The sequence below is a fragment of the Aquarana catesbeiana genome, linkage group LG12 (genome assembly GCF_042186555.1).
Source record: "Aquarana catesbeiana isolate 2022-GZ linkage group LG12, ASM4218655v1, whole genome shotgun sequence".
Taxonomy (NCBI): domain Eukaryota; kingdom Metazoa; phylum Chordata; class Amphibia; order Anura; family Ranidae; genus Aquarana; species Aquarana catesbeiana.
Genome location: NC_133335.1, coordinates 127970791 through 127996543, shown reverse-complemented (window position 1 = coordinate 127996543; position 25753 = coordinate 127970791). Strand labels below are relative to the sequence as shown.

Here is a 25753-nt window from a genome sequence, read left to right as displayed (position 1 = left end):
TGTTCTTTGTTCCTAAGATTTGATCCCAATTTATGCCTTCCAGCAAGGTTCATAGTTTAGGGAAATTGGCTCTTTTGAAATTCAGTGTCTTTGTATTCCCTTTATGTTTCCTATTTGTGTGATTTATACTGAAATTAACTGACCTGTGATCGCTGTTACCTAAATTGCCTTGTAATTCCACATCCGTGATCAGGTCTGTATTGTTGGTAATCAATAGGTCCAGTAATGCTTTATTTCTAGTTAGTGAGTCTACCATCTGACCCATAAAATTGTCCTGCAAGACATTAAAGGAACTGGCAAGCCTTAGATGAATGCGTGGTTCCCTCCGCCTAGTCTATGTCTGGATAATTAAAATCCCCCATTATGATAACACTTCCCATCCTTGCTGCTAATCCAAATTGTGATAGGAGATCTGTCTCCACTTCCTCCCTCAGGTTAGGGGCCTATAGCATACTCCCAGTATTATTTTCCCCTTTGCTTCATCCCTTTGGAGCTCTACCCAAAGGGATTCCACGTCCTCCCTAGCTGCCTTAGTGATGTCATCTCTCACATTCATTTGTACATTATTCTTGATATATAGGCATACCCCTCCCCCTTTTTTCCCCTGTCTATCCTTGCGATAAAGGGTATACCCTTGAACTAGGACTTGCTACTATACTTACCTTGGGTTTTTGTGCTTTGGTCAACCTACTACTAATGACCCTAATACTGCCCTCTGGAATATGTTCCACGCTCACTATCTCTACCTCTGGACCCTCTTCCATCACCTAGTTTAATAACCCCTCTAACTTTTTAGCCATCTTCATTCCCAGCTGATGTGCACCCTCCTCATTTAGGTGCAGTCCATCCCTTCTATAGTACCGGTTATCGACTGAGAAGTCTGCCCAGTCCTCCAGGAACCCAAACCCCTCCTTACTACACCAGCTCTTCAGCCACTTGTTTACTTCCCTAATCTCCCTCTGCCTTTCTGGTGTGGCTCGATGTACTGGTAGTATTCCTGAGAATACTACCTTGGAGGTCCTTTTCCTCAATTTAGCTCCTAAGTCCCTAAAATCGTTCTTTAGGACACTCCATCTGCCTCTGACTTTGTCATTTGTGCCAACATGCACCATGACAGCTGGGTCTTCCCCAGCCCCTCCCAGTAATCTATCCACCAGATCCGTGATGTGCCGAACCCGAGCGCCCGGGAGACAACAAACTGTTCGGCGCTTCAGGTCTTTGTTACAGATTGGCCTCTCTGTCCTTCTAAGAATTGAGTCCCCTACCACCAGAATCTGTCTTTCCTTTCCCTTCGCTTCCCCCCCACTCTCACTGGAGGAGTTATTCCCCTGGCAGCTAGGAGAGTCCTTCAGCTCCAGCAGTGCTGGTCCCTGACTGGTTTCACCAATGTCACTCAATGGAGCGTACTTATTGGGATGCTCCAGCCCTGTATTGGCCTCCCTGACACTTCCCGCTCTACCCGTATTGACTGTCACCCATCTACTCTTTGCTAGTGCCTGCATCTCTTTGTCTCCACCCGCCTCTGTGCTGGCCCCTGCCATGTACGTTCCTGGCTCTCCTTTAGTATAGAAGGACTTCTCAGTGCTGACAGTTGCTTCCCCAGATTCAGAACCAGGGCTTCCAGGGAAACAATGCGCTTACATTTTGCACAGCAGTATTCACCCACGATCGGATGATTAAGGAACGCATACATGCCGCAAGATGTACAAAGAGTTGCCTCTCCACACCCGCCGGGCATCATACCTATTAAATTTAATGAGGATTGGGGATTATATCTTGTCCAAATTACCTAACAACTAGCTTCCTGATGCTAATACTCAAGACAATACACAGGTACTTGCAGACCTACGCGCACTCGCAGACCTACGCGCACTCGCAGACCACTCACAGACCTACGCGCACTCACAGACCTACGTGCACTCACAGACCTATGCGCAGACCTACGTGCACTCATAGACTACTCACAGACCACTCACAGACCTACGTGCACTCACAGGCCACTCGCAGACCACTTGCAGACCTACGCGCACTCGCAGACCTACACGCACTTACAGGCCACTCGCAGACCTATGCGCACTCGCAGACCTATGCGCACTCACAGACCACTCGCAGACCTATGTGCACTCGCAGACCACTCGCAGACCACTCACAGACCTACGCGCACTCGCAGACCACTCGCCGTCCACTCGCAGACCTACGTGCACTCGCAATACACAAGTATACAGTACACAATACACAAATGCTAACAATCCACACACACTACTCAGACAACACTCAGGTACTCCCACTACACAGTTACTATGACCCATGTTATAACCTCCTATTTTAAACTCTGGTTTTAACTCACCACTTAGACCAATTCAACTTGGACAGAGTTCCAGCAGACTCACAAATGAGTAGGCTCAATATGAGTTCTACACAAGGATATATAGGCCTCAAGCACCTGTGAGCAATTAACCACTCCCCTTAATTAGTAGGCTGAAGGAAGCAAAGAAAAAAAAAATAGCTGTTTAAAAAGTGTCAGAAAAAGGTGTTAAAAAGCTACAAGGAAAAGCCCCAAAAAGAACCTAAAAATGCAACCCAGCAATCAAAAAGCAAGACTTGTTCACTCTCCACTCAAGGTACCCCACTCTGGTTTTAACTCACCACTTAGACCAGTTCCACTTGGACAGTTACATTCTTTTCTGGCCGATGCCCTAAGCTTGATGGTCCTGCCTGCTCCCTGGACAAATACTCTGGCTGTGCTGACCATACCTCTGCCTGCTGCATGTACTAACTATGGACAGTATTCCTGCCTGCTGCATGGACGATCCTTTGATCCTTTTGCTGCTGCTGACCACATCCCTGCCTGCTATCTGGACCAATGCTTTGGCTGTGCTGACAACATCTCTACCTGTACTGACTATTCCTGTCTGCTGCCTGTTTTGCTGTCGCTGTCCACGTTCCTGCCTGCTGCCTGGACCGATGCTCTCCTCTGTGGACCACTGCACTACTAAAACCGCAGATCATCTTTTCTTTACCCTTTGCTCAGCAGAATGTATTTTAGTTTGTAATTGGTATATACAGTACATGCTATGTGTTAGAAATATGAAGGGCCTTCAACAATGTGATAGGTTGGCAGGAATTTATGTGTGTAATTTATAGTCCTAGAACACCTAACAGTGCTACTTGGATGTTGGGCCTCTGTACGTGGCCAGGCTGTATAAAAGTCTCACACATGTGGTATCGCCATACTCGGGAGGAGTAGCAGAATGTATTTTGGGGTGTTAGTTTTGCTATGTATATGCTATGTGTTGGTAATATCTTATAGGTGGACAACTTTGTATAAAAAAAATGCGTTTTCATTTTTTTCCCACATATTCCAAAAACTTCTGGAAAAAATGAACCATTCAAAAGACTCATTATGCCTCAGATTACACATTGGATTGTTAGCTTTCCAAAATGGGGTTATTTTGTGGGCGTTTCCATTGTCCCGGTGCTCCAGGGTCTTCAAAACTGTGATAGGTAGTTGAGAAATAAGATGTGTAATTTATGCATGTAGAACGCCTGACAGTGCTACTTCAATGTTGGGCCTCTGTATGTGGCCAGGTTGTGTAAAAGTCTCACACATGTGGTATCGCCATACTAGGAAGGAGTAGCAGAATGTATTTTGGGGTGTCAGTTTTGCTATGTACATGCTATGTGTTGGAAATATCTTATAAATAGACAACTTTGTATAAAAAAACAAAAAACAAAAAAAAACGCGTTTTCATTTTTCTCCCACATATTCCAAAACTTCTGGAAAAAAATGAACCGTTCAAAAGACTCATTAGGCCTCATAGATTATACGTTGGGGTGTTAGCTTTCCAAAATGGATTCATTTTGTGGGCGTTTCCATTGACATGGTGCTCCAGGGCCTTCAAAAGTTCAAAATTCAAAAGGTTGTCATCAAATGAGATGTGCAATTTATGCTCGTAGAACGCCTGATGGTGCTACTTTGATGTTAGACCTCTGTATGTGGCCAAGCTGTGTAAAAGTCTCATGTGGTATCGCTATACTCATGAGGAGTAGCAGAATGTATTTTGGGGTGTCATTGTAAGTATGCATGTGCTGTGCGAGAGAAATAAAATTGTTGTTATGACAATTTTTTGCAAAAAAAAAAAAAATTTCCCAAGAATTGTGGGAAAAAATTACTTCAAAAAAACTCACCATGCCTCTTACTAAATACCTTGGAATGTCTGCTTTCCGAAAAGGGGTAATTTGGGGGGGGTATTTGTACTTTTCTGGCTTGTTAGGGTCTCAAGAAATGACATAGGCCTTCAGTACATCGGGTGTGATCAGATGTGATCATTTTTCAATGATTTGCACCATAGCTTGTAGACTCTATAACTTTCATAATATACACTCATTTGAGTTATTTTTACTAAAGAGATGTAGCAGTATACATTTTGGCCCAAATTTTTTAAGAAAAATAACTTATTTGCAAAATTTTACAATAGAAACCAAAAAATTTCCCTTTTTTCACTCATATTGCAAAAAATAAAAAACACAGCAGTGATTAAATACCACCAAAAGAAAGCTCTGTTTGTAAGAAAAAAATTATAAAAATTTGGTTTGGGTACAGTGTAGCTGTACTGAGTAATTGTCAGTGCTGAAAGCTAAAAATTGGTCTGGGAAGGAAGGGTGTATAAAAGCCCTGTATTGAAGTGGTTAAATACCTTGAGTCAGCCCAGTTGGGGAGGAGTTGTTCAGGTGGAAGAACTGGAGATGGAGTGTTAGGCTGTCGGGGCCTTGGAGGGAGCCCCCCAGTCTGGGGGGGGTGTGACCTTGGGCCAGGGGCTCCGAGCTGCACAGGAACCCCATACAGCCCAAGGGGTGTCCTGAACAGGGGCAGGAGAGGACAGCAGGGAATACTGCCAGGTAAATCTCCAGGAGGGATCCACCAGGTGTCGATGAGTGACAGGCACAGTCGGGAGAGCTGGGAGAGGCATACCGGTGCGGGCAGGGAGGTAGTCTGAGATGGATGTAGAGCCAGTGGAAGAGACTGATGTTACTGGCAGTGAAGTCAGGCTGCTACAGCCAAGAGGGCTGTCAGGGTCTGCAAAGGGCTGACTGGGATCAGTAGTCTAACAAAGAGGGCAGCTAGCACTAGAACTTTCTTTGCTACACCATAGGGGCGCGCAGTCTCTGCCTGTAATAAGGCACTTCTGCTAAGACCTGGCTGAGACCAGTGTCATGCCTAACCATGTGCTAGCCAGTCCTGAAGAATTGTGCTGAAGGGAGAAGGAGAGATATTCTGCAACAAGTGTTGTGCAGGAGGAGAGTATCTAAATTGTCCCAAGGCAAGCAATAATCTTTTCTGGGCATCCCATGGATTCTTTAACCCCATCCAAGTTCTAATCCCTCAATAAAATACAAAAACAAATCTGATGGACTTATTCATTGTCTTGGAGTGTCTGGAAGTGAATGCCGGGCTGGGCAGGGTGACGGGTGGGCCATATCACTCAGCAGCCCCTACGGGGTACCGCTACATTTAAAAGTTTAAATCTGTATTTTTTGCTAGAAAATTACTTAACACCCAAACATGATATATATTTTAACAGAGACCCTGGGGAATGTCAATCCTTGCAAATTTTTATGTCACACACGGTATTTGTGCAGAGGTTTTTTAAACAGAATTTTTTGGGAAAAAATACATTTTAATGAATTACAAAAACAAAAAAAAACCCAAAAAAACAAAAACACAACATATACCCCAATCATATAATATGAAAGATGATGTTATGCCAAGTGAATAGATACCCAACATGTCATGCTTTAAAATTGTGCACACTTGTGAAAAGGCGACAATAGACTGTACTTAAAAATCTCCATAGATGATGCTTTAAGCGCCTTTACAGGTTACCTGTTTAGAATTACAGAGGAGGTTTAACACTAGAATTATTGCGGTCGCTTGATCATTCGCGACGATACCTCACCATTTACATATGTGTGCTTGACTTATGTATGCGTTCGCTTCTGCGAGTGAGCAGGGAGGGAAGGGGAGAGGTTGCTTTACATATTTATTTATTTTAATTTATTTTATTTTTTTTACACTGTCCCTTTAATAATTTTTAAAAACTTTTTTTTAAATCATTTTTAATCCTATTACAAAGGGATGTAAACATCCTCGTTATAGAATTAAAGATGACAGGTCATGTTTATGAAGAGATCTGAAATTTCTTGTTTACCTTTAAAAGCAAAAGATAAAAAAAAAAAATAGTTTGAACTCTTGCTTTAAAAAAAAAAAAATAGTTTACTTCCATCCTGGACTAGAAGTGTTGGACATCGCTCCAGTCCTCCAAGGCCATAGAGGTGATCAAAGACTATCTACTCTTTGATCTCCTCTGGGACCTGCCAGCGGTAACCGTCAGATAATTTCTCGGGCAAGCCAGCGGAAGGGGAGGGACGTTCCCTCTCACCGCTTTTGAGAGAATTCAAGTGGCTCATGAGCTGCTTGGAAAGCTTTTAAGAGAAAGCCAGTCACCGGCTGAAAAAAATAATTCAGGGGTTATGGCTGATATCTTCAGCCATCAACCACTTGCAAACCACGTGTGTGTGTGTGTGTATATGTGTATGTATGTATGTATGTATGTATGTATGTATGTATACTGTGCATGTCAGTAGAAAGCCTGCCTGTCAGCCTCAATATGTAATTGACATGCATTGGTTCCTTGGTGACATTAGGGGAGCTGATCTCAGGCACTTCTGAGATCTCTACCATTGGTCATTTATACTATTCTATATATATTTCCTCACCTTAGTGTGTTTTATTCCCCCTACAGGGTCTTAGTCCTTCTGCATCTATCAGTGACACTCAGCAGTGGCTTTTGAGAAACCGGTTCTCCAATTACTGTCGAACATTTTCTAACTTCACAGGTAAAATGATGAAGTTGCTTTTATTGGATTTGTTCTTTTTAGGACTAATGAGTGCCCAGTTTTCCCTTGAGTACTCGAAGTGCAACATCCCTGTACCAGTTATGAGGAACTTAGCTGTTGCTCCCCTTTGGATCAAATCAAACAGCAATGACTAATGAAGACAGTTGTCAGTGATCAAAAAAGTCCAATTATAAGCCAACCAGCAGTACTAACCATACTTATAAAGTTTACCAACTTTGTTGCAGATTACTACTTGTTTCTGCTCTGAAGAAAAAGCCGTTTCCTCTTCTATGCATTTTGGATACTGCTATTGTCTGGGAGTGAGTTTTCCATTATTAATCAGCTGATGCACTTTCAGTGTTCTAATAAGGAGTGGCAGGTGTCTGCATTCCCGTAGAAGTGACTATTAGAAGCATCTCACCAAAACTGAAATTTGTATTGCAGGGAATGCCTAAAGATTGACTTTATTTTAGTGCAGACAGGAAATTAAATTTCTGGGGGCATTCCGGCTAACTGTGTACAGAACATCTCCAGGTTGCCATATTGCATTGAGTTTTACAAATAATTACCGTGCTGCAGATTCAAAAAGGAAGATATGGGTGGACCCTGTTCTGATCCTGGGCTGCTTCCTTTAATAGTGCCAGTAGGAAGCACTAGCCAGATAGTAGATTATTCAATGTGTATGGAGGAACGCCTTGTACAAGAGTTCATCACACTTGAAGGACTTTTTGAAACATTTAATGATCATTATTATTATTATTTAAATAATTAAAGCATCTAATACAGCCAACGTGTTTCAGGGGAAAAATCCTCCCGCTTTTTCAGTGCTTGAAATGTTAATGAAAAAACACAACAGAATGCACAAAGTGGCTTGTGTTAAGGCTTGAAGATGCAGAATAGGTGGAAACTGATCTAGCATCTCTTGATGGCACTGTAGGCAGCCAGTACACTGATGCATACTGTCACACCTAAATTCGGTCATCAGTAAATATTATGATTTGGTTATGCAGGAATGTACACAGCACAGGCCTCAGGGACTGCACGCTGAGCAAACTGTACCACTGGTGGATTAGAGAGAACTAAACTTTCTAACTTTAGCACAGTTTGCTGGTTAACATTAATAACTCAGATTGCTTTGAGTGGTTGCCTGGATTTGCTGTTTAATAACAATATTGGTAACTCAATCCTTAGGGGCAGATCTCTTGAAGTTATCTCGCAGGGACCTCACTCAAATATGTGGAGTAGCTGATGGCATCCGTCTGTCCCATGCACTGACAGCAAGGTGGGTACTACTGGAGCTGTACAAGACTGCAGACAGAAAGCAATGTGATGTTAAAGTGGTAGTAAAGCCCGCTTTGTTATGTTTACCTACAGGTAAGCCTATAATAAGGCTTACCTGTAGGTAAAATTAATATTTCCTAAACATGCACTGCCTAGGAGATATTTACCCTGCATGCAAACATCACTCTGAAGGTTCGGCACAGTATGCTCCTTGCCGAAACCGAGGCTTCCGTGCGCATGCGTGGGGAGTGACGTCATCGCGGCTCCGGCCACTCACAGCGCCAGAGTCTGCAAACCAAGAAGAAAGGCTGGGGGAAGATGTCAACCCTCTCAGCAGTGACTGTGCACCGCAGGAAGGCCTTCATTATAAGGTAAGTATTTCATTTTTTTATTTTTTTTTTTTATTCTTTAGCGGTTTTCTACCACTTTAAAGAAAATGTATTCTCTGAGAAATGTTTAGACTTTTGTTATTGCCTTTCTCAAATTGCTGCTGTCTGACTGTCCATTGTTTCAACACTTTCTGATACTTTGACATACAGTAGAACAAGTATGCAGATACACAAGAGTATACAAGAGCAGGTGTCAGAACATGCTTTGTATACTTGTTTTGATTTATGACTCAAAGTATTGAAGCCATTGGAGTCGAATGATAACCAGGCAAGTACTATGTTCAAATAGCACGTTCCAATGTAAAGTCAACATATTCATAGATATCGGTACAAGGTTTCTTATTCATGCCAAATAGCAGCTTCTGGAGCAGTCTTCTGAAATACAGGGGTTGTTAAATGTTCGTTTTTTTTTTAAAAAAACAAACATGTCATACTTTCCTCCTCTGTGCAAGGGTTTTGCACAGAGTGGCCCAGATTCTCCTCTTCTGGGGTCCCTCAGGGGCGCTCCTGGCTCCTCCTCTTCTTAAGTGCCCCCACAGAGAGCTGCTTTCCATGGGGGCACTCGTGAGTGACACGTTGACACAGACCACAGGACTCGGCTCCACCCCTGACTGCGGTGTCACTGGATTTGATTGACAGCAGCGGGAGTCAATGGCTCCTGCTGCTGTCAATCTATCCAATGAGGACCCAGGAACAGTCGACACTTTTGATAAATGCTTGTGACAGGTGAAGAGAAAGAATTGCTGAGAAAGGCCAATAAATAGAAAAATAAAATTGGATCCTGTGTACTTGTGATCACGAAGTGTTGAGACCATCCAGATGCTTCTAGGGAGATTGAGGCATCAGGCTTCCTTCCTTTGAAATTATAACAAACCTTTTTTGTTAGAAGGGAGAGTAGGAACACCTGTCAGGTTTTTTTGCTGTCTCTGCCCCTATTACGGAGATTCGTCCTCTCTATTTGACCTGTTTACCATTACTACTGAGAGTGAAAGTAAAATCAGAGGGACAGCAGCCATATTGGTAAAGCCAGCAACCATGACGCAAGGTGGTAGACCCTGCATCATGTAGGAAATCCAGTTGATCTGCTAGAGTCCAAAGGTGTCTACCAGAAATTTGGTAAGACTAGAGAACCACATCTCCAGACCAATTTGGAACTATGAGGATCACCAGAATGGCATCCATCTGGAGGTTGATGTATGCCACTGCAGTGGCATTATCCAACTGGCTCTTGATGACTCTGTTAGGGGTGTCCAGCTGTCTAAGCAATTTGGCTTTCCCTACGGATTCTAGAATGTTAATCAGGAGATAGGATTCCTCTGTGTACCAAGTCCCTGCAATGACAAAGTATCTAGGACTCCTTCCTACCTCTTCAGGCTGGCATGTATTGTCAGGATTTTCCAAAACAGTTGCAAGAAGAATTTCTCTGACTCAAGAGCTGGATTCCTTAGCCAGCAGGCCAGAGATGTCCTTGGTGTCAGGCAAGTTGATTTTGTCTAGGCTGTAGATGAGGACTTTTCTCTGACTTACATTAACTGTATATTTGTTTGAGGTCAGTATTGAAGCCAGTGTATCAGGATAATCAGGCAACTAGCAGCATTTACAAATTGGTCAGCAATGGCAGGCCCTATATTTTTCTTTTGAGAGGTTTGACATAGGAAAGTCAATTTCATTGGGTGAAATGTCAGTTTCCATAAGTGTAGTATTTTGGATTTTCCTCAAACAATGCAAGAACAGACACATCTGATATTTGCTGTTACCATTTTTACCAACAGGTCTGTGCGGCCACGTCTTACATTATACATCAGTTCAGAATCTCTGGGAAAGAACCAGAATGAGGCAGATTCAAACCAGACAGGTAGGCTCAGCAAAGAAAATGCCAAACCGGTCATAATTGTGGGCAAAGTATAAGTTGATTTTTAACCATCTTAAACCTACCTAAGAATATAACATCAGTTAAAGCAACCTTAGAGGTCCACTCACAACAGTGTGATGCATGTTTAAGCCCATTACCAGGACCATACTCCTTAGGTTGTAAAAGGCTGTGTATCCCCACCAACATTTATAGGGAACTCTCAAAAGGTCTGTGTGGAGACTAAAGCCCCGTGCACACAGGCCGAATGTCAGCTGACATTCGGCCTGTGTGTACAGGTCCATGTCCAACAGAAGCCAATCTCACGACTGGCTTCTGTCAAACGAGCATGCTGGAAAACCAGCCGCCAATTGGTATCCGATTAGCGCTTGCAGCCAATGGCTGCGCGCACTGACCAGTGTGTTCGTCCCCCAGTCAGAACACAATAGCACAGCAGGGAGATTGCTGTACTAACATTGCATAGTTAGTACAACAAGTTCCTCAGGTTTTTTTTGTTCAGCCTGCTGGGTTGAATGAAAAAAATCTTACCGTGTGTACCAGGCATAATACTCAGCTATGTCTCTCCTAAAGGCTTTCTTTTTTCGAGGGTTTCTACAGAGTACACAGTGTGGTATATTCTATAACAGCAACAGTCTCTCAGCTACAATTCAATAGCTGTGCAAAATTATGGTAGGTTTGCACTATGAACTTGTAAACTCTAACTGCATGGCATTTGGTTTGCTAAACCCCTGTCTATTATAAACAAGTTTATTAATTGTTTTAATCATTTTTAATACTTTGTTGCATCTTGATCATCTGCAGCCACTTTCTACTTGCATGAATGCACTCAAGCAATGGATGCTTGACATTTTTCAAAGCAAGCTTCCTGATGATGACAACAGTGGACCATGCCTGTGTAATTTGTTTAACCGGTTCAATACAGGGCATTTTCACCCCCTTCCTTCCCTGGCCAATTTTTAGTTTTCAGCGCTGTCGCAATTTAAACGACAATTGCGCGGTCGTGCAACGTTGTACCCATAAAAAATTGACGTCCTTTTTTTCCCCACAAATAGAGCTTTATTTTGGTGGTATTTGATCGCCTCTGCGGTTTTTATTTTTTGCGCTATAAACAAAAGAAGAGCGACAATTTTGAAAAAAAACACAATATTTTTTACTTTTTGCTATAATAAATATCCCAATTTTTTTTTTTAAAAACAAATTTTTTCCTCAGTTTCGGACAATACGTATTCTTCTACATATTTTTGGTAAAAAAAAAATCGCAATAAGCGTATATTGATTGGTTTGCGCAAAAGTTATAGCGTCTACAAAATATGGGATAGATTTATGGCATTTTTTAAAAAAAAATATTTATTTATTTTTTTAGCGGCGATCACGATTTTTTTTCGTGACTGCGACATTATGGCGGACACATCGGACACTTTTGACACATTTTTGGGACCATTCACATTTATACAGCGATAAATGCTATAAAATTGCATTGATTACTGTGTAAATGTGACAGGCAGTGAAGGGGTTAACCACTAGGGGGCGAGGAGGGGTTAATATGTTTCCTAGGGAATGATTCTAACTGTAGGGGGAGGGGACGTACAAGGGGAGGAGACCGATCAGTGTTCCTCCATTCTGGGAACACAGATCGCTCTCCTCTCACCTGACAGGCTGTGGATCTGTGTGTTTACAAACACACAGATCCACGGTCCGGCCCGGTTAAGGGGGCAATCACGTGTGCCCGGCGGACATCGCGGCCGCCGGGCACACGCACCGGGTCCCGAGCAACGCGGCGGGTGCGTGCGCGCGCCCCCGGCAGCGCGCGCGCGCTCCCTAGACGGCCGGTAATCCCAGGATGTCATATGACGTCCACCCAGGATGGGAGTTAACATCCCAGGATGTCATATGACTATATATGGGTAGGGAAGTGGTTAAAAATTGCCACACAAAGTCTCCATCAGAATCAAACGTGATAGAATGACAATGCGAGAGCACAGTTAGGAGACACAAAGACAATATTGTCATTCTATAACAGAAAGTGCCTGAACAATTACTTTTATTGCAGGATTACCAGGAATTATTTTAATAAAGCTGCAGATTTCAAATATTAAAGCTGAAGTTTGGGTTTGGCAATTTTTACACAGCTACATTGGTCCAACTTGAAGGAAGTATGTATGTGTCATAAATAAAAAGTGTAGCGCTAAAGTGAAAATAAAGAAGAGGAGGTTTTGAAGTAAGGGGAGGTGAAGCCACAATCTCGAGTGGCTTGTAACCCCAACCTAGTCAAAAACCAAATATATGTGTACACAAACAACGTGATATTATCACAGGAATACAAACAAATTGCAGTGCTCTTTTTTTTTGAAAAAAAGTGTGAATGGATGAAGCCACTCGAGATTGTGGCTTCACCTCCCCTTACTTCAAAACCTCCTCTTCTTTATTTTCACTTTAGCGCTACACTTTTTATTTATATTTTCTACACAGTCCCAGTCGTTCTGTAGTGTTGGCAGCTGTTTCCACTTATTAGATAGGCGCGGTATTTTACTAATCTATATGTATGTGTCATACCTGTGGAAGCTCAAAATCACGGTAGTAGGCCCCACTACTAGAGTTATCTCCACTAGCTTCCGAGTCCCATGCCAAGCAGCTGCCCTGCTGTATTGTGAACCCAGGGGGTTGCTTGGTAAGGGCACCATTAGGGAAACACTTTGCAAATTTCTGAATGGCAATCATGCCAAACAAGTGACCTACTGTGTTCAATAAGCAGCAGTTCAGCTGCTCAACCTGGGACCCAGAAGCTAGTGGCAATCACTTGTAGTGGTGCCTACTATAGTAATTGTCAACTTCCACAGCTATCCCACAGGTATGCCACATGCTTAGGTCCAAGCTGGACCAATGTAACTGTAAATGTAAACTTTGCTATACCTAAACGTCAGCTTTAAGAATTATTTTTGAAATGGCAATAACATGCTAAAGCTTATATGAGATCATATATATATAGTTACATAGTTAGTCAGGTTGAAAAAAGACACAAGTCCATCCAGTTCAACCATATAAAAAAAAAAAAATATATATATATATATATATATATATATATATATATATATATGCGGTAACATACACTTTAAACTTCATTTAACATGCTGTGTACATGCTGAGTGATCGTGGTCGTGGTCTCCTACTACTACTGGGCATGATATAAAACTAGGTACTAAACCAAAATAATGCAAATATGTTTTAAAAAAAAATGCATTCAAGTGAGATTATAACACCTTATCTTTACCCCTGACAGCATTGTATCAGGAGATTTATCTGGAAAATGCAACTGTAGCAGAGTTGACGAATAAGCTGGCTGACCTTTTCAGTGTGCCCGCCAATCACATACTGCGCATCTCTAGAACTGGCCCCCATGGGATCCATATTCTGCTTAGTGACACAGTAAGTAATTGCTGTAGATGATAGGTGCATATTGGGGCATTAATTAAAACTAAGGGATAATGGCAGTGACTCTAACTAATACAGTACTAGGTAATCAAAGAAAAGGGGAGAAAGTAAAATGAAGACTTGTATCTGTACTGTTATACCCTACCATAATTATGTTATTGATGTGCAAAACTGAAGAATCAATACTACATTGGACATGAAAATGTCCACTTGAAGCTGCCCCACAATATTTCCTTTTTGCATGACTGATGTCTAGTTTAATCATTCTGTTGGCATTGTATATTCCTATTAGAATTTCTAGCTCCACCCAAGGAAAACATTTTGGTGGTGGTGGTTAGGGATGAGCTTCGAGTTCGAGTCGAACTCATGTTCGACTCGAACATTGGCTGTTCGCCAGTTCGCCGAACAACGAACAATTTGGGGTGTTCGCGGCAAATTTGAAAGCCGCAGAACACCCTTTAAAAGTCTATGGGAGAAATCAAAAGTGCTCATTTTAAAGACTTATATGCATGGTATTGTCATAAAAAGTGTTTGGGGACCTGGGTCCTGCCCCAGGGGACATGGATCAATGTAAAAAAAGTTTTAAAAACGGCCGTTTTTTCGGGAGCAGTGATTTTAATAATGCATAAAGTGAAACAATAAAAGTGTAATATTCCTTTAAATTTTGTACCTGGGGGGTGTCTATAGTATGCCTGTAAAGGGGCGCATGTTTCCCATGTTTAGAACAGTCTGACAGCAATATGACATTTCAAAGGAAAAAAAGTCATTTAAAACTACTCGCGGCTATTAATGAATTGCCGGTCCGACAATACACATAAAAGTTCATTGATAAAAAACAGCATGGGAATTCCCCACAGGGGAACCCCAAACCAAAATTAAAAAAAAAAAATGCCGTGGGGGTCCCCCTAAATTCCATACCAGGCCCTTCAGGTCTGGCATGGATATTAAGGGTAACCCCGGCCAAAATGTAAACAAAAATGGCGTGGGGTCCCCCTCAAAATCTATACCAGACCCTTCAGGTGATAGATGAATTTGCCATAATATAAAAACAAATATATAACGGATTAGCCTAGATGTGAGAGAGACACCATTGCTGTCACTAGATGTGTAACTCTCTCATACTCCAATCTCCAAGAGATATGAGCTGTCAGTAAGTGATACCAACTCAACTTTAAAACCTACATTTTATATTAGGCTAACCTTTTAAACCTATGTAGGCTCGACTCTTATGACTGCCCTTATATTTGTTACAGGTGTCATGTATTGCCTACTCTTGTAAATTTACTCCATAATGCATACGTATTAACCCACAGGAAAAGGAAATGTTCTGGTTTTATTTTTGTTGCCTTTAAATGGAATTAAAACTGATTACACAAACTTAAAAATTAAGATGAAATTATCTTCCCTCAAAGTAAATTGTGTCTATATCTTCAGTAAAATATTCTATATTGTGGTATCTGTGGCCTTTTATAACTGTTAAATGTTCTCTGTGTCTGAGGAAAACACAACTCTAAAACAAAGCCATTATTTATCTGCATGTTAAAACCAGTGAAGACTGCAAGGGCATACATTCTATCAAAAGTGTCCCATGTTTCATCAGTCTGTAGATTACAGTAAACCTTGAAAATTTCCTATTGTGGTCCAAATATTCATGGCCTACCAATATGTCTGCCTTCCCTGCAGATAGTCAGAAATATGCCAGATGAATCCTGCTTTACTGCTTCACTTCAAAAATGTAAGTATTTATTCCATGTGGGATGAAGATTATGAGACAGAGACTTAGTGATTTGTTTCCATTTTATAGGGCTAATCAATAAGACAGTGCCCAGAACAGTGAGTGAGCTAACTCCAGCAAACTATTGAAACCAATGTCATGTTATAAAATTAGGTGCAGCAAACTGAAATCTGGCTGCATTGTACATTGCTTCACTGAAAAAGTCTGTATGTGTTATTTGGAAAGCTTTTACCTTACACCTACTGAAACGTAATGACTACAAAGCTTAACCACTTCCCGACCAGCTGGCGCAGTTTTACTGCAGCGGAATGGCACGGGTGGGAGAAGCAACGTTATGTTACGTCGGGCGCGCCCCCCCTAGGCGGCTGCGACGATTGGATTCATTTCAGAACCGATCAGTCTCCAGACCCAGGCCAATGATTTCTAGCCTGGACCTGCTGATCAGTCCTGACGAATGAAATTCTCCCCTGTCTGTGTTTTCACCTCTCCTTGTGGGGAGAGAGAGGAGAGAGGACATCATAACGTGAGTTGCACCAACACTACACTGACACAGTACACATAGGCACAAATTTCACCTCCTGATCCCCCTCCAGTTAACCCCTTCACTCCCTGTCACTATGTCACCCAGTGCAGTGTTCATATTTTTCTTTGATCACTTCACTGATGTCATTTGTGACACTAATCAGCATTAGGGTACTTAGTAGTAGCCCCAGATAGATCTAGGGAACCCCCCTAACCCCCCCAATAAAGGTTTAACCAGTGATCACCGTATTAGTGTCACAGTGATGCTGGTCAGTTAGTTATTTTTTTATAGTGTCAGCGTACCCAAAGTATATTGCCTAATAAAAGGTTTAAACCCCTGATCACCCAGCATATGATATCAGTTAAGTTTTAGCATCAGTTAGGGTCTGCATTGCCCCAGCCAGCGTCAGATTAGTGCCAGTAGTGCTAACACCCACACATGCACCATACACCTCCCTTAGTAGTATAGTGTCTGAACGGATCAATATCTGATCTGATCAGATCTTTACTAGCGTCCCCAGTAGTTTAGGGTTGCCAAAAACGCAGTGTTAGCGTGATCAGCCCAGATACCTGCTAGCACCTGCGTTTAGACCCTCCACCCAGCCCACCCAAGTGCAGTCGATCACTGTCACTTACAAAACACTTAACACTTAACTGCAGCATTTGCAGAGTCAGGCCTGATGTTCGCTCTCTATTGTCCACTCTATTGTTCGCTCTCTATTCTATATCTATAGTTCTCTCTCTAGTGTTACTGTATTTTAGAACTGTAATGTTTTATTTTTACTATGCTTTATTGTATTTGCTTTGCAGGTATGGTATGTTTTACTGTTATACTGTAATGTTACTTTGTGTTATTGTTAACCACTATGGATGAGCTTCGAGTCGAACTCATGTTCGACTCGAACATCGGCTGTTCGCCAGTTCGCCGAACAGCGAACAATTCGGGTTGTTTGCGGCAAATTCGAAAGCCGCGGAACACCTTTTAAAAGTCTATGGGAGAAATCAAAAGTGCTAATTTTAAAGGCTTATATGCATGGTATTGTCATAAAAAGTGTTTGGGGACCTGGGTCCTGCCCGAGGGGACATGGATCAATGCAAAAAACGTTTTAAAAACTGCCGTTTTTTCAGGAGCAGTGATTTTAATAATGCTTAAAGTGAAACACAGGGGGAAGAAGGGAAGAAGACGCCGCGGAGGAAGATGCCGGACAAGAACATCGGAGGAAGAACCAGAAGAAGAAGATGGAGAAAGAAACCGAAGGAAGATAGAAGATGACTTTAAATAAAGGAATTGTCTAAAACTGTTTAACATTTTTGAAGGGTCTGGTATAGATTTTGAGGGGGACCCTCCACGCCATTTTTTTTTAAATTTTGGTTTGGGGTTCCCCTGTGGGGAATTCCCATGCCGTTTTTATCAATTAACTTTTATGTGTTTTGTCGGACCGACAATTCATTAATAGTAGTTTTAAATGACTTTTTTTCCTTTGAAATGTCATTTTGCTGTCAGTCTGTTCTAAACACGGGAAACATGCGCCCCTTTACAGGCATACTATAGACACATCCCACCATTTAAAGGAATATTACACTTTTATTGTTTCACTTTAAGCATTATTAAAATCACTGCTCCCAAAAACCGTTTTTAAAACTTTTTTTTGCATTGATCCATGTCCCCTGGGGCAGGACCCAGGTCCCCAAACACTTTTTATGACAATAACTTGCATATAAGCCTTTAAAATTAGCACTTTTGATTGTTAATGTTCAAGTCCCATAGACTTCAACGGTGTTCAAATACATTTTTAGCCTGTTCGCATGTTCTGGTGCGAACCGAACAGGGGGGTGTACGGCTCATCCCTATTAACCACCATTTGCTTAGCAGTTACGCAATTCTGCTGCAGCACAGGTTTATTTATTATATATATATATTATTTAGGTTTATTTATTCTGACAGCAACAGTGTTTGCTCCCACGATACGTAAACCTGTGACTCTAGCACTGTAGGAGGTGGTTTCACCACCACATTTAAAAAAGAGCATTTATGCTGAAGCAGGGGTGGAGGCAAGCGATTTACTCCTAACATTAGGGGCGGATTGCCCCCATGCTTTGGCATATATTTTTTAGACATAGATTGCGTTAAAAAAATCAAGTTGTTTTATTGAGTTAATGTTTTATCGGTACCATTGTTTGCTTTTGAGGTACGCCATTCAGCTGCAGCACTGATTTATTTATCTTGACAGCGACAGCATTTGCTCTCGCAATACGAAAATCAGCAACTCCAGCACTTTATGAGGTGATTTTACCACTACAGTTAAAAAGAAAATGGTGCATGTATGCCCTTCATTAGAAGTGGGTGAATGAAGAGCGGTTTTCTAATGGTGGGCATACCCACCGATCAATCTCTTTTTCGTTCAGCCCACAGGCTGCATGAAAAAAAGAACATTACAATATATGCCCAACAAGGACCAGCAACGTACTGGTATTTTGCTGGAATTTGAGTGGTTATACCAGAATGATGCCTGCAGGTTTAGGTATCATCTTTTTATCATTCTTTTCAGCCAGCGGTCGGCTTTCATGTAAAAGCAATCCTAGCGGCCAATTAGCCTCTAGACTGCTTTTACAAGCAGTGGGAGGCAATGTCCCCCCCACCGTCTTCCATGGTTTTCTTGGGCTCTCCTGTCCCAACAGGGAACCCGAGAATGCAGCCGGTGGTTCAGCCAGCTGACCATAGAGCTGATCAGAGACCAGAATTGCTCCAATCATCTCTATGGCCCAAGAAACCGGAAGCTACGAGCTTGACTCATGACTTAGGTTTCGCCAGATATAAACAGCGCCATTGGGAAATTGGAAAAGCATTTTATCACACCGATCTTGGTGTGGTCAGATGCTTTGAGGGCAGAGGAGAGATCCAGAGTCTAATAAAAGACTACCTATTGCTATCATAGGGGATATTTACATTCCCTGAGATAACAATAAAAATGATTAAAAAAAAAATAAAAGAACAGTTTAAAAAAACAAAAAAGCACCCCTGTCCCCCCGTGCTCACGTGCAAAGGCGAACGCAAGCGTCGGTCTGGTGTAAACAGCAATTGCACCATGCATGTGAGGTATCACTGCGAAGGTCAGATCGAGGGTAGTAATTTTAGCAGTAGATCTCCTCTGTAAATCTAAAGTGGTAACCTGTAAAGGATTTTAAAGGCTTTTAAAAAGGTATGTAGTTTGTCGCCGCTGCATGTTTGTGAGCAATTTTAAAGCATGTCGTGTTTGGTATCCGTTTACGGAGCATAAGATCATCTTTTTTATTTCATCAAACATTTGGGCAATATAGTGTGTTTTAGTGCATTAAAATTTAAAAAAAGTTTGTTTGTTTTTTTACAAAAAATTGTGTTTGAAAAAAAATAGCTGCGCAAATACTGTGTGAAAAAAAAAAAGTTGCAACACCATTTTTATCTGTAGGGTCTTTGCTTTAAAAAATATATAATATTTGGAGGTTCAAAGTAATTTTCTAGCAAAAAATAAAAGGTTTTCATTTAAACAAAAAGTGTCAGAAAGGGCTTTGTCTTCAAGTGGTTAGAAGAGTGGGTGATGTGTGACATAAGCTTTTAATGATGTACATAAAATGCCAGGACAGTTCAACCCCCCCCCCCCCCCAAAATGACCCATTTTTGGAAAGTAGACACCCCAAGCTGTTTTGCTGATAGGCATGTTGAGTCCATAGAATATTTTATATTTTGCCACAAGTTTCGGGAAAATTCCAATTTTTTTTTTTTGGTGCACTAAATAATATATTGCTCACATGTGCCATGGTCATATGTGGAATTACACCCCAAAATACATTCTGCTGCTTCTCCTGTGTATGGGGATACCTCATGTGTGAGACTTTTTGGGAGCCTAGCCATGTACAGGACACCGAAACCAAGCACTGCCTTCTAAGGGCTTCCTAAGGGCGTACATTTTTGATTTAGCAGAATGTATTTTGGGGTGTAATTTCACATATAACCATGCCATGTTTGAACAATATATCATTTAGTGACAACTTGTGTAAAAAAATAAAAACAAAAATTTAATTTTCCTGAAAATTGTGGCAAAATATCAAATATTCCATGGACACAACATGCCCCTCAGCAAATAGGTTGAAGTGTCTTCTTTCCAAAATGGGGTCAGTTGGGGGGGGGGGGGGGGTTGTGCTATCTTGGCATTTTATGGCTTTCAAAACTGATAGATAGTGAGGAGTGAAATCAAAAATTTACGCCCTTAGAAATCCTGAAGGCGGTGCTTCGGGTTCCTGTACACGGCTAGGCTCCCAAAAAGTCCCACACGTGGTATCCCCATACTCAGGAGAAGCAGCAGAATGTATTTTGGGGTGTAATAACCATGGCATGTGGGAGCAATATATCATTTAGTGACAACTTTGTGTAGTTTTTTTTTTGTCATTTTTCAATCACTTGTGACACAAACAGAAATACAAATGCTTTTCTTTAGTGAAGGAGAGCAAGCCTTGCCCCTGTCAGATTTTCATAAGGACTTTGTCCCTGTTGCAGATTTTATTTTTATCACTTCCTGTCTGGTGATATCTGGGCTCCATCACTATCATCATTTATTGGTGTATCTTATGAATACTGCACATGAAATATTTCATACTATTAATTTACCATCTTCGTCTCTTTTCTACACAGTGCAAAATCCTGATGGATACCACTGCATCCTGAAGTAATCCTAAAGTGAAACATCACTTCTACACTGGATATTTCCAAATGATGCTGCTACAAAGCAGACATGTGAAGCATTGGTGTGGAATAACACAGCAAGGAATACCCCTCAAGCATGTTGCTAAAACATTCCTGGACTCTAATTCCTTCACTCTAATTTATTTAAAGGATGCTCAGACATTTACGGCTCCATGCAAACTATAGCACTGGTGCTATGTGGTGGATGGCCCTGCCTTGCGGACTTAGGGATAACCTATTCCAAACCTAGGCAATCCAAACTGAGCATAGAATGATAAAAATGCTCAGGTAGATGTTGCTTATAATTTTGACATGTGGTTCTCACAAAAGGTATGGGCATATTCACCCTTGATCGTTTTCCTTCAGCAAAGCATAACATTTACATGAAATATACTGTAAGAAAATGCATTCCAAGTAGAAATCTCATTCTTTCCTGTGTGGCTGGTTCACATCTTTTATGTCCCGCAGTTTAGTGTGTTTTCAAGGGGGAAACGTATAAGCCCAGTTATCTCTCTTCGTGCATAACCACACGTGAAAGTGTGAATGGGCCTCAAATCTAGAGATATAGACAGCTGAACTGCATCAGATCTTTTCTCCTTATGTAAAAGCTGATTTTGACCCATCTCTCCCAATCTTCCCTATTGATCCCGTGATGTGAGTGGGTGTCCTGACTTACACAAAAAGAAAAAGTTGAGTTTGGCCAATCTCTCCCAATCCTCCCCATTGGTCTCTTAATTTAATTTAACACATATGCCAAGCTCTACATAATAACTTCGGCTGACTATATTTGGACTCAGCGCTATTTTGTTCATTTTTAACTGAAGCTAGCCTCTGCCTATTTTTTTTCATCATGTTTAGTTTGAACTGCACAGATTCCAGAAGATTTTCCTAAATTAAAGTGAAACTCATTGATTTGCATTGCTGAATGCAGAAATCAGCCTTTCAGTTTTTTTGTAACTCTATAAATATTTCAAATAAAATATTATTACAAATGTATCAGAACAGTTCTGTGTGAAGTTTAATATGCAATTATCATGATCCCACTTAAGGTGGATGTTGTACAGGATCACTATGCAGGACATACTATCCCTTTTACATAAAACAATATTTTCTCTTCTGCGCATAGCTATCTAGTCGCTGGTGAGTTGTCACTTTCGCAAGAGTGACATGGGCCTAAGAGTTCCAGCCACAATAAAGTATAACATATGCTACAGGATTGCGGTTTACCATTGGCTGCTGATTGTATAATACAATCCACACCACACATAATCCATGTTTAATTTTAACATTCCTTTCAAGCCATCTAAAACCAAAAATCACAATGTAGCTGCTTTGAAGTCACAGCGATAGTATCCTTAGCCACAAGGTATTTCATATGCTGAAAAGCAGGGCAGATCCTAGGCTCAGATGCCTGGATGTAGAAATATTTCTGGTGCTCCTACATGGGTGTTGTCATCTTACTAACTCCTCCACTAAGGAGTCTTTGTTACTCTGGGATCCTTAACAATAAACAAAATACAGTAAGAAAAGCAGAGTACTCTAATCAGCCTCACCCGCACCCATCAGCTCAGCCTCACCAGCGCCCATCAGCTCAGCCTCACCAGCGCCCATCAGCTCAGCCTCACCAGGGCCCATCAGCTCAGCCTCCATCGGCGCAGCCTCACTAGCGTCCATCAGCTTAGCCTGATCAGCGCAGCCTCACCAGCGCCCCTCAGCGCAGCCTCACCAGCGCCCATCAGTGCAGCCTGATCAGCACCCCTCAGCTCAGCCTCACCAGCGCCCCTCAGCTCAGCCTCACCAGCGCCCCTCAGCTCAGCCTCACCAGCAGCCCACCAGCTCAGACTCACCAGTGCCAACAGCACAGACTCCATCGGCGCAGCCTCACTAGCGCCCATCAGCTTAGCCTCACCAGTGCCCATCAGCTCAGCCTGATCAGTGCAGCCTCATCAGCGCCCATCAGCTCAGCTTCATTACTGCCCATCAATGCAGTCTGATCAGTGCCCATGAATGCAGCCTCACCAGTGCCCATCACAACAGCCTGATCAGTTCCATCAATGCAGCCTCACCAGTGCCCATCAATGCAGCCTGATCAGTGCCCATCAATGAAGCCTCACCATCGCCCATCAGTGCAGCCCAATCAGTGCCCATCAATGCAGCCTCACCAGTGCCCATCAATGCAGTCTGATCTGTGCCCATCAGCTCAGCCTCATCACTGCCCATCAGCTCAGCCTCACCAGAGCCCATCAGCTCAACCTTACCAGAGCCCATCAGCTCAGCCTCAGAGCCCATCAGCTCAGCCTCACCAGAGCCCATCAGCTCAGCCTCACCAGTGCCCATCAATGCAGCCTGATCAGTGCATGGGGATTAGAGAGAGGAGAGCCTCCAGATCACACAGAGCAGGGATCTACTGTTGTGGCATGGATTTTAATTACCTGGCAGCCGCTGTTGTATGAAGTCCAGCCTCCCGGACCAGCTCCTTTGATAGACGTCACACATCCTGGCATTGGACCACTGTGCTGTCCATCATAGGAGTCAGTCCAGGAGGTGGGACAGCGGCCGCCAGGTAATTAATTCAAATCCATCCTGTGTCACCGTGGGAGATTCCCACTCTGTGTGACTTGGCGGCACTCATCCCCTCCGAGGCACCCCCACACTCAGGCTGCGGCTGCCCCTGCCCTGCGGGTCCCCCCATGGCAGGGCTGGCCCTGGTGCCCTCTCTCTGCCTCAGCTCACGGCGACTGGGCGTGGAACACTCTGTGTACCTGCCCAGAATTGGCCCTGCTGAAAAGTACATACACTTCTGCAACAGCTTTTAGTGCTAAAATGTTACTTCCATGACAGTCTCCCTTTTAGCCCTGCCATGGCTGGGAAAGTCTCCCTGCTGTAGATCCTTCATTCAGAGCATGCTTGTATGATTCTGATGGTCACAAAATCACCACCACCCATCTCTCCTGCAATGCAGTGGAAAATAGGTCCCACTGTTAGAAGAAGTAAATGAAAAATAGCAGCACACAGTCTTGTGTATTTTGGCCAGAGGCATGGTCAATTCATGAAAGTCCACAAAGCATGCAGAGATGGAGAGAGGGTAAGGAAACAGCCATGCGGCTCCTAATAATCAGGGAGATCCAGCACTGAAACATAGAACAAAAAACTCTTACACATATATGCAAATTTGATGCGTTTTTAACCGCATCTAGATCACATAACATGAGAATCGGACCGGCGTTCAATAGAGCTGGTTCACACATGTGCGGGTGGCCCCAATTTTTGGGGTCCTGTGCGATTTTGGGTCCGGTTCAGGTGAGATTTCAGGTAAAAATTTGCACCTGAACCGGTGAACAGAACCTCACTGGACTGCTATAATGAAACCGCGGCTGCATATGTGTGAACCCAGCTTAAAGATTCAGTGAATTTCTTGTGTTTCAATGTAAAGTGATATGGGACTCCATGAGCAAGACTGCCATGTTCAATGAGCCTCTGATGCTCATCAAAGCAGCGTAATGGGACAGGTGAGACCATAGATAATGAGTCCTGGCCCCTGATGAGGTCACCAGTGACATAACATGTTGAGTGGCGCTTAGGAGCTGACATCATCAAACTCACTTCCTCATTAATACTGGGTGGCCTATAACACACTCCAATAATTACCTTTGAAGTATCCACATCCATATGCAGCTCCACCCATAGTACTTCAGCATCATCACACTCTCCATCAACAAGGTCCTTTTTCACACTTGCTTTGAGATCACTTCTCACATAAAAAGACAGACACTGCCACCTTTTCGTTTTACCCGGTTTCTACGAAAGGGAGTGTAGCCTAATTTTGACGAATGAAGCCAAGATTCAGCAACACCAATGAAATTATAGTTCTCTTCATGCACCAACGGTTCCAACTCTATTTTGCTTGGCCAACTTCTAGACTTGGCGAACAAACATTTTTTTCATTCTTGCATTTTTTGTAGTTCAACCACTTGCCATCCAGAAGATTTACTCCCCTTCATGACCAGGCCATTTTTTTCTTGTTGGCACTTCGTTACTTTAACTGACAATTGCCTGATTATGTGATGCTGTATCCAAATGAATTTATATCATATGTTTTCACACAAATAGAGCTTTATTTTGGTGGTATTTGATCAACACTGTTTTTTTAATTTTTTTGCCCTATAAACAGATAAAAACCGAAAAAAAAAAAAAAAAAATCAAATTTCTTCATAAATTTAGGCAAATATGTATTCTGCTACATATTTTTTGTAAAAAAAATCCCAATAAGTGTATATTGATTGTAGATGCTATAACCTTCACGCAAATCAAAGTATGGTACATATACTGGAATTTTTATTTATTTTTTTATACTAGTAATGGTGGTGATCAGAGACTTGTAGCGAGATGTGATAGTATAGTGGGCAATCTGACACTGTGGGAAACACTAATACAGTGATCAGTGCTAAAAATATGCACTGTCACTGTACTAATGACACTGGCTGGGAATGGGTTAACATCTAGGGCGATAAAGGGGTTAAATGTGAGCCTAATGCCCTGTACACACGGTCAGACTTTTTGACGGAATACGTGCGATTGGAGCTTGTTGTCGGAAATTCCGTGTGTGGGCTCCATCTGACTTTTTTCATCGGAATTTCTGACACACAAAGTTTGAGAACAGGCTATAAAATTTTCCGACAACAAAATCTGATCCTTTAAATTCCGAATCGCGTGTAGAGAAATCCGACGGACAAAGTGCCACGCATGCTCAAAATAAATTAAGAGACGAAAGCTATTGGCTATTGCCCCATTTATAGTCCCGACGTACGTGTTTTACATCACCGCGTTCGGAATGATCGGATTTTACGACAACTTTGTGCAACTTTGTGCAACTTTTTGATTAGGCCCTGCCCAATGCTGTATCCCAGATGTCG

General features: G+C 42.3%; 1 protein-coding gene across 2 annotated transcripts in view; it reads left to right on the top strand.

Annotated features, from left to right (window-relative positions):
• Positions 1-21836, top strand: part of LOC141114560 (transcription factor CP2-like protein 1) — a 316164-nt gene extending 294328 nt beyond the window's left edge. The window contains exons 10-15 of one of the 2 annotated variants that reach the window (XM_073608326.1): positions 6804-6897; positions 8089-8179; positions 10340-10422; positions 13715-13860; positions 15550-15601; positions 20790-21836. In XM_073608326.1, the coding sequence (XP_073464427.1) occupies positions 6804-6897; positions 8089-8179; positions 10340-10422; positions 13715-13860; positions 15550-15601; positions 20790-20827 (504 nt within the window). In that variant the 3' untranslated portion in view covers positions 20828-21836. The remainder of the gene's footprint in view (positions 1-6803; positions 6898-8088; positions 8180-10339; positions 10423-13714; positions 13861-15549; positions 15602-20789) is intronic. The other variant, XM_073608327.1, reaches the window with a different exon arrangement.
• Positions 21837-25753: the final 3917 nt, after the last annotated feature.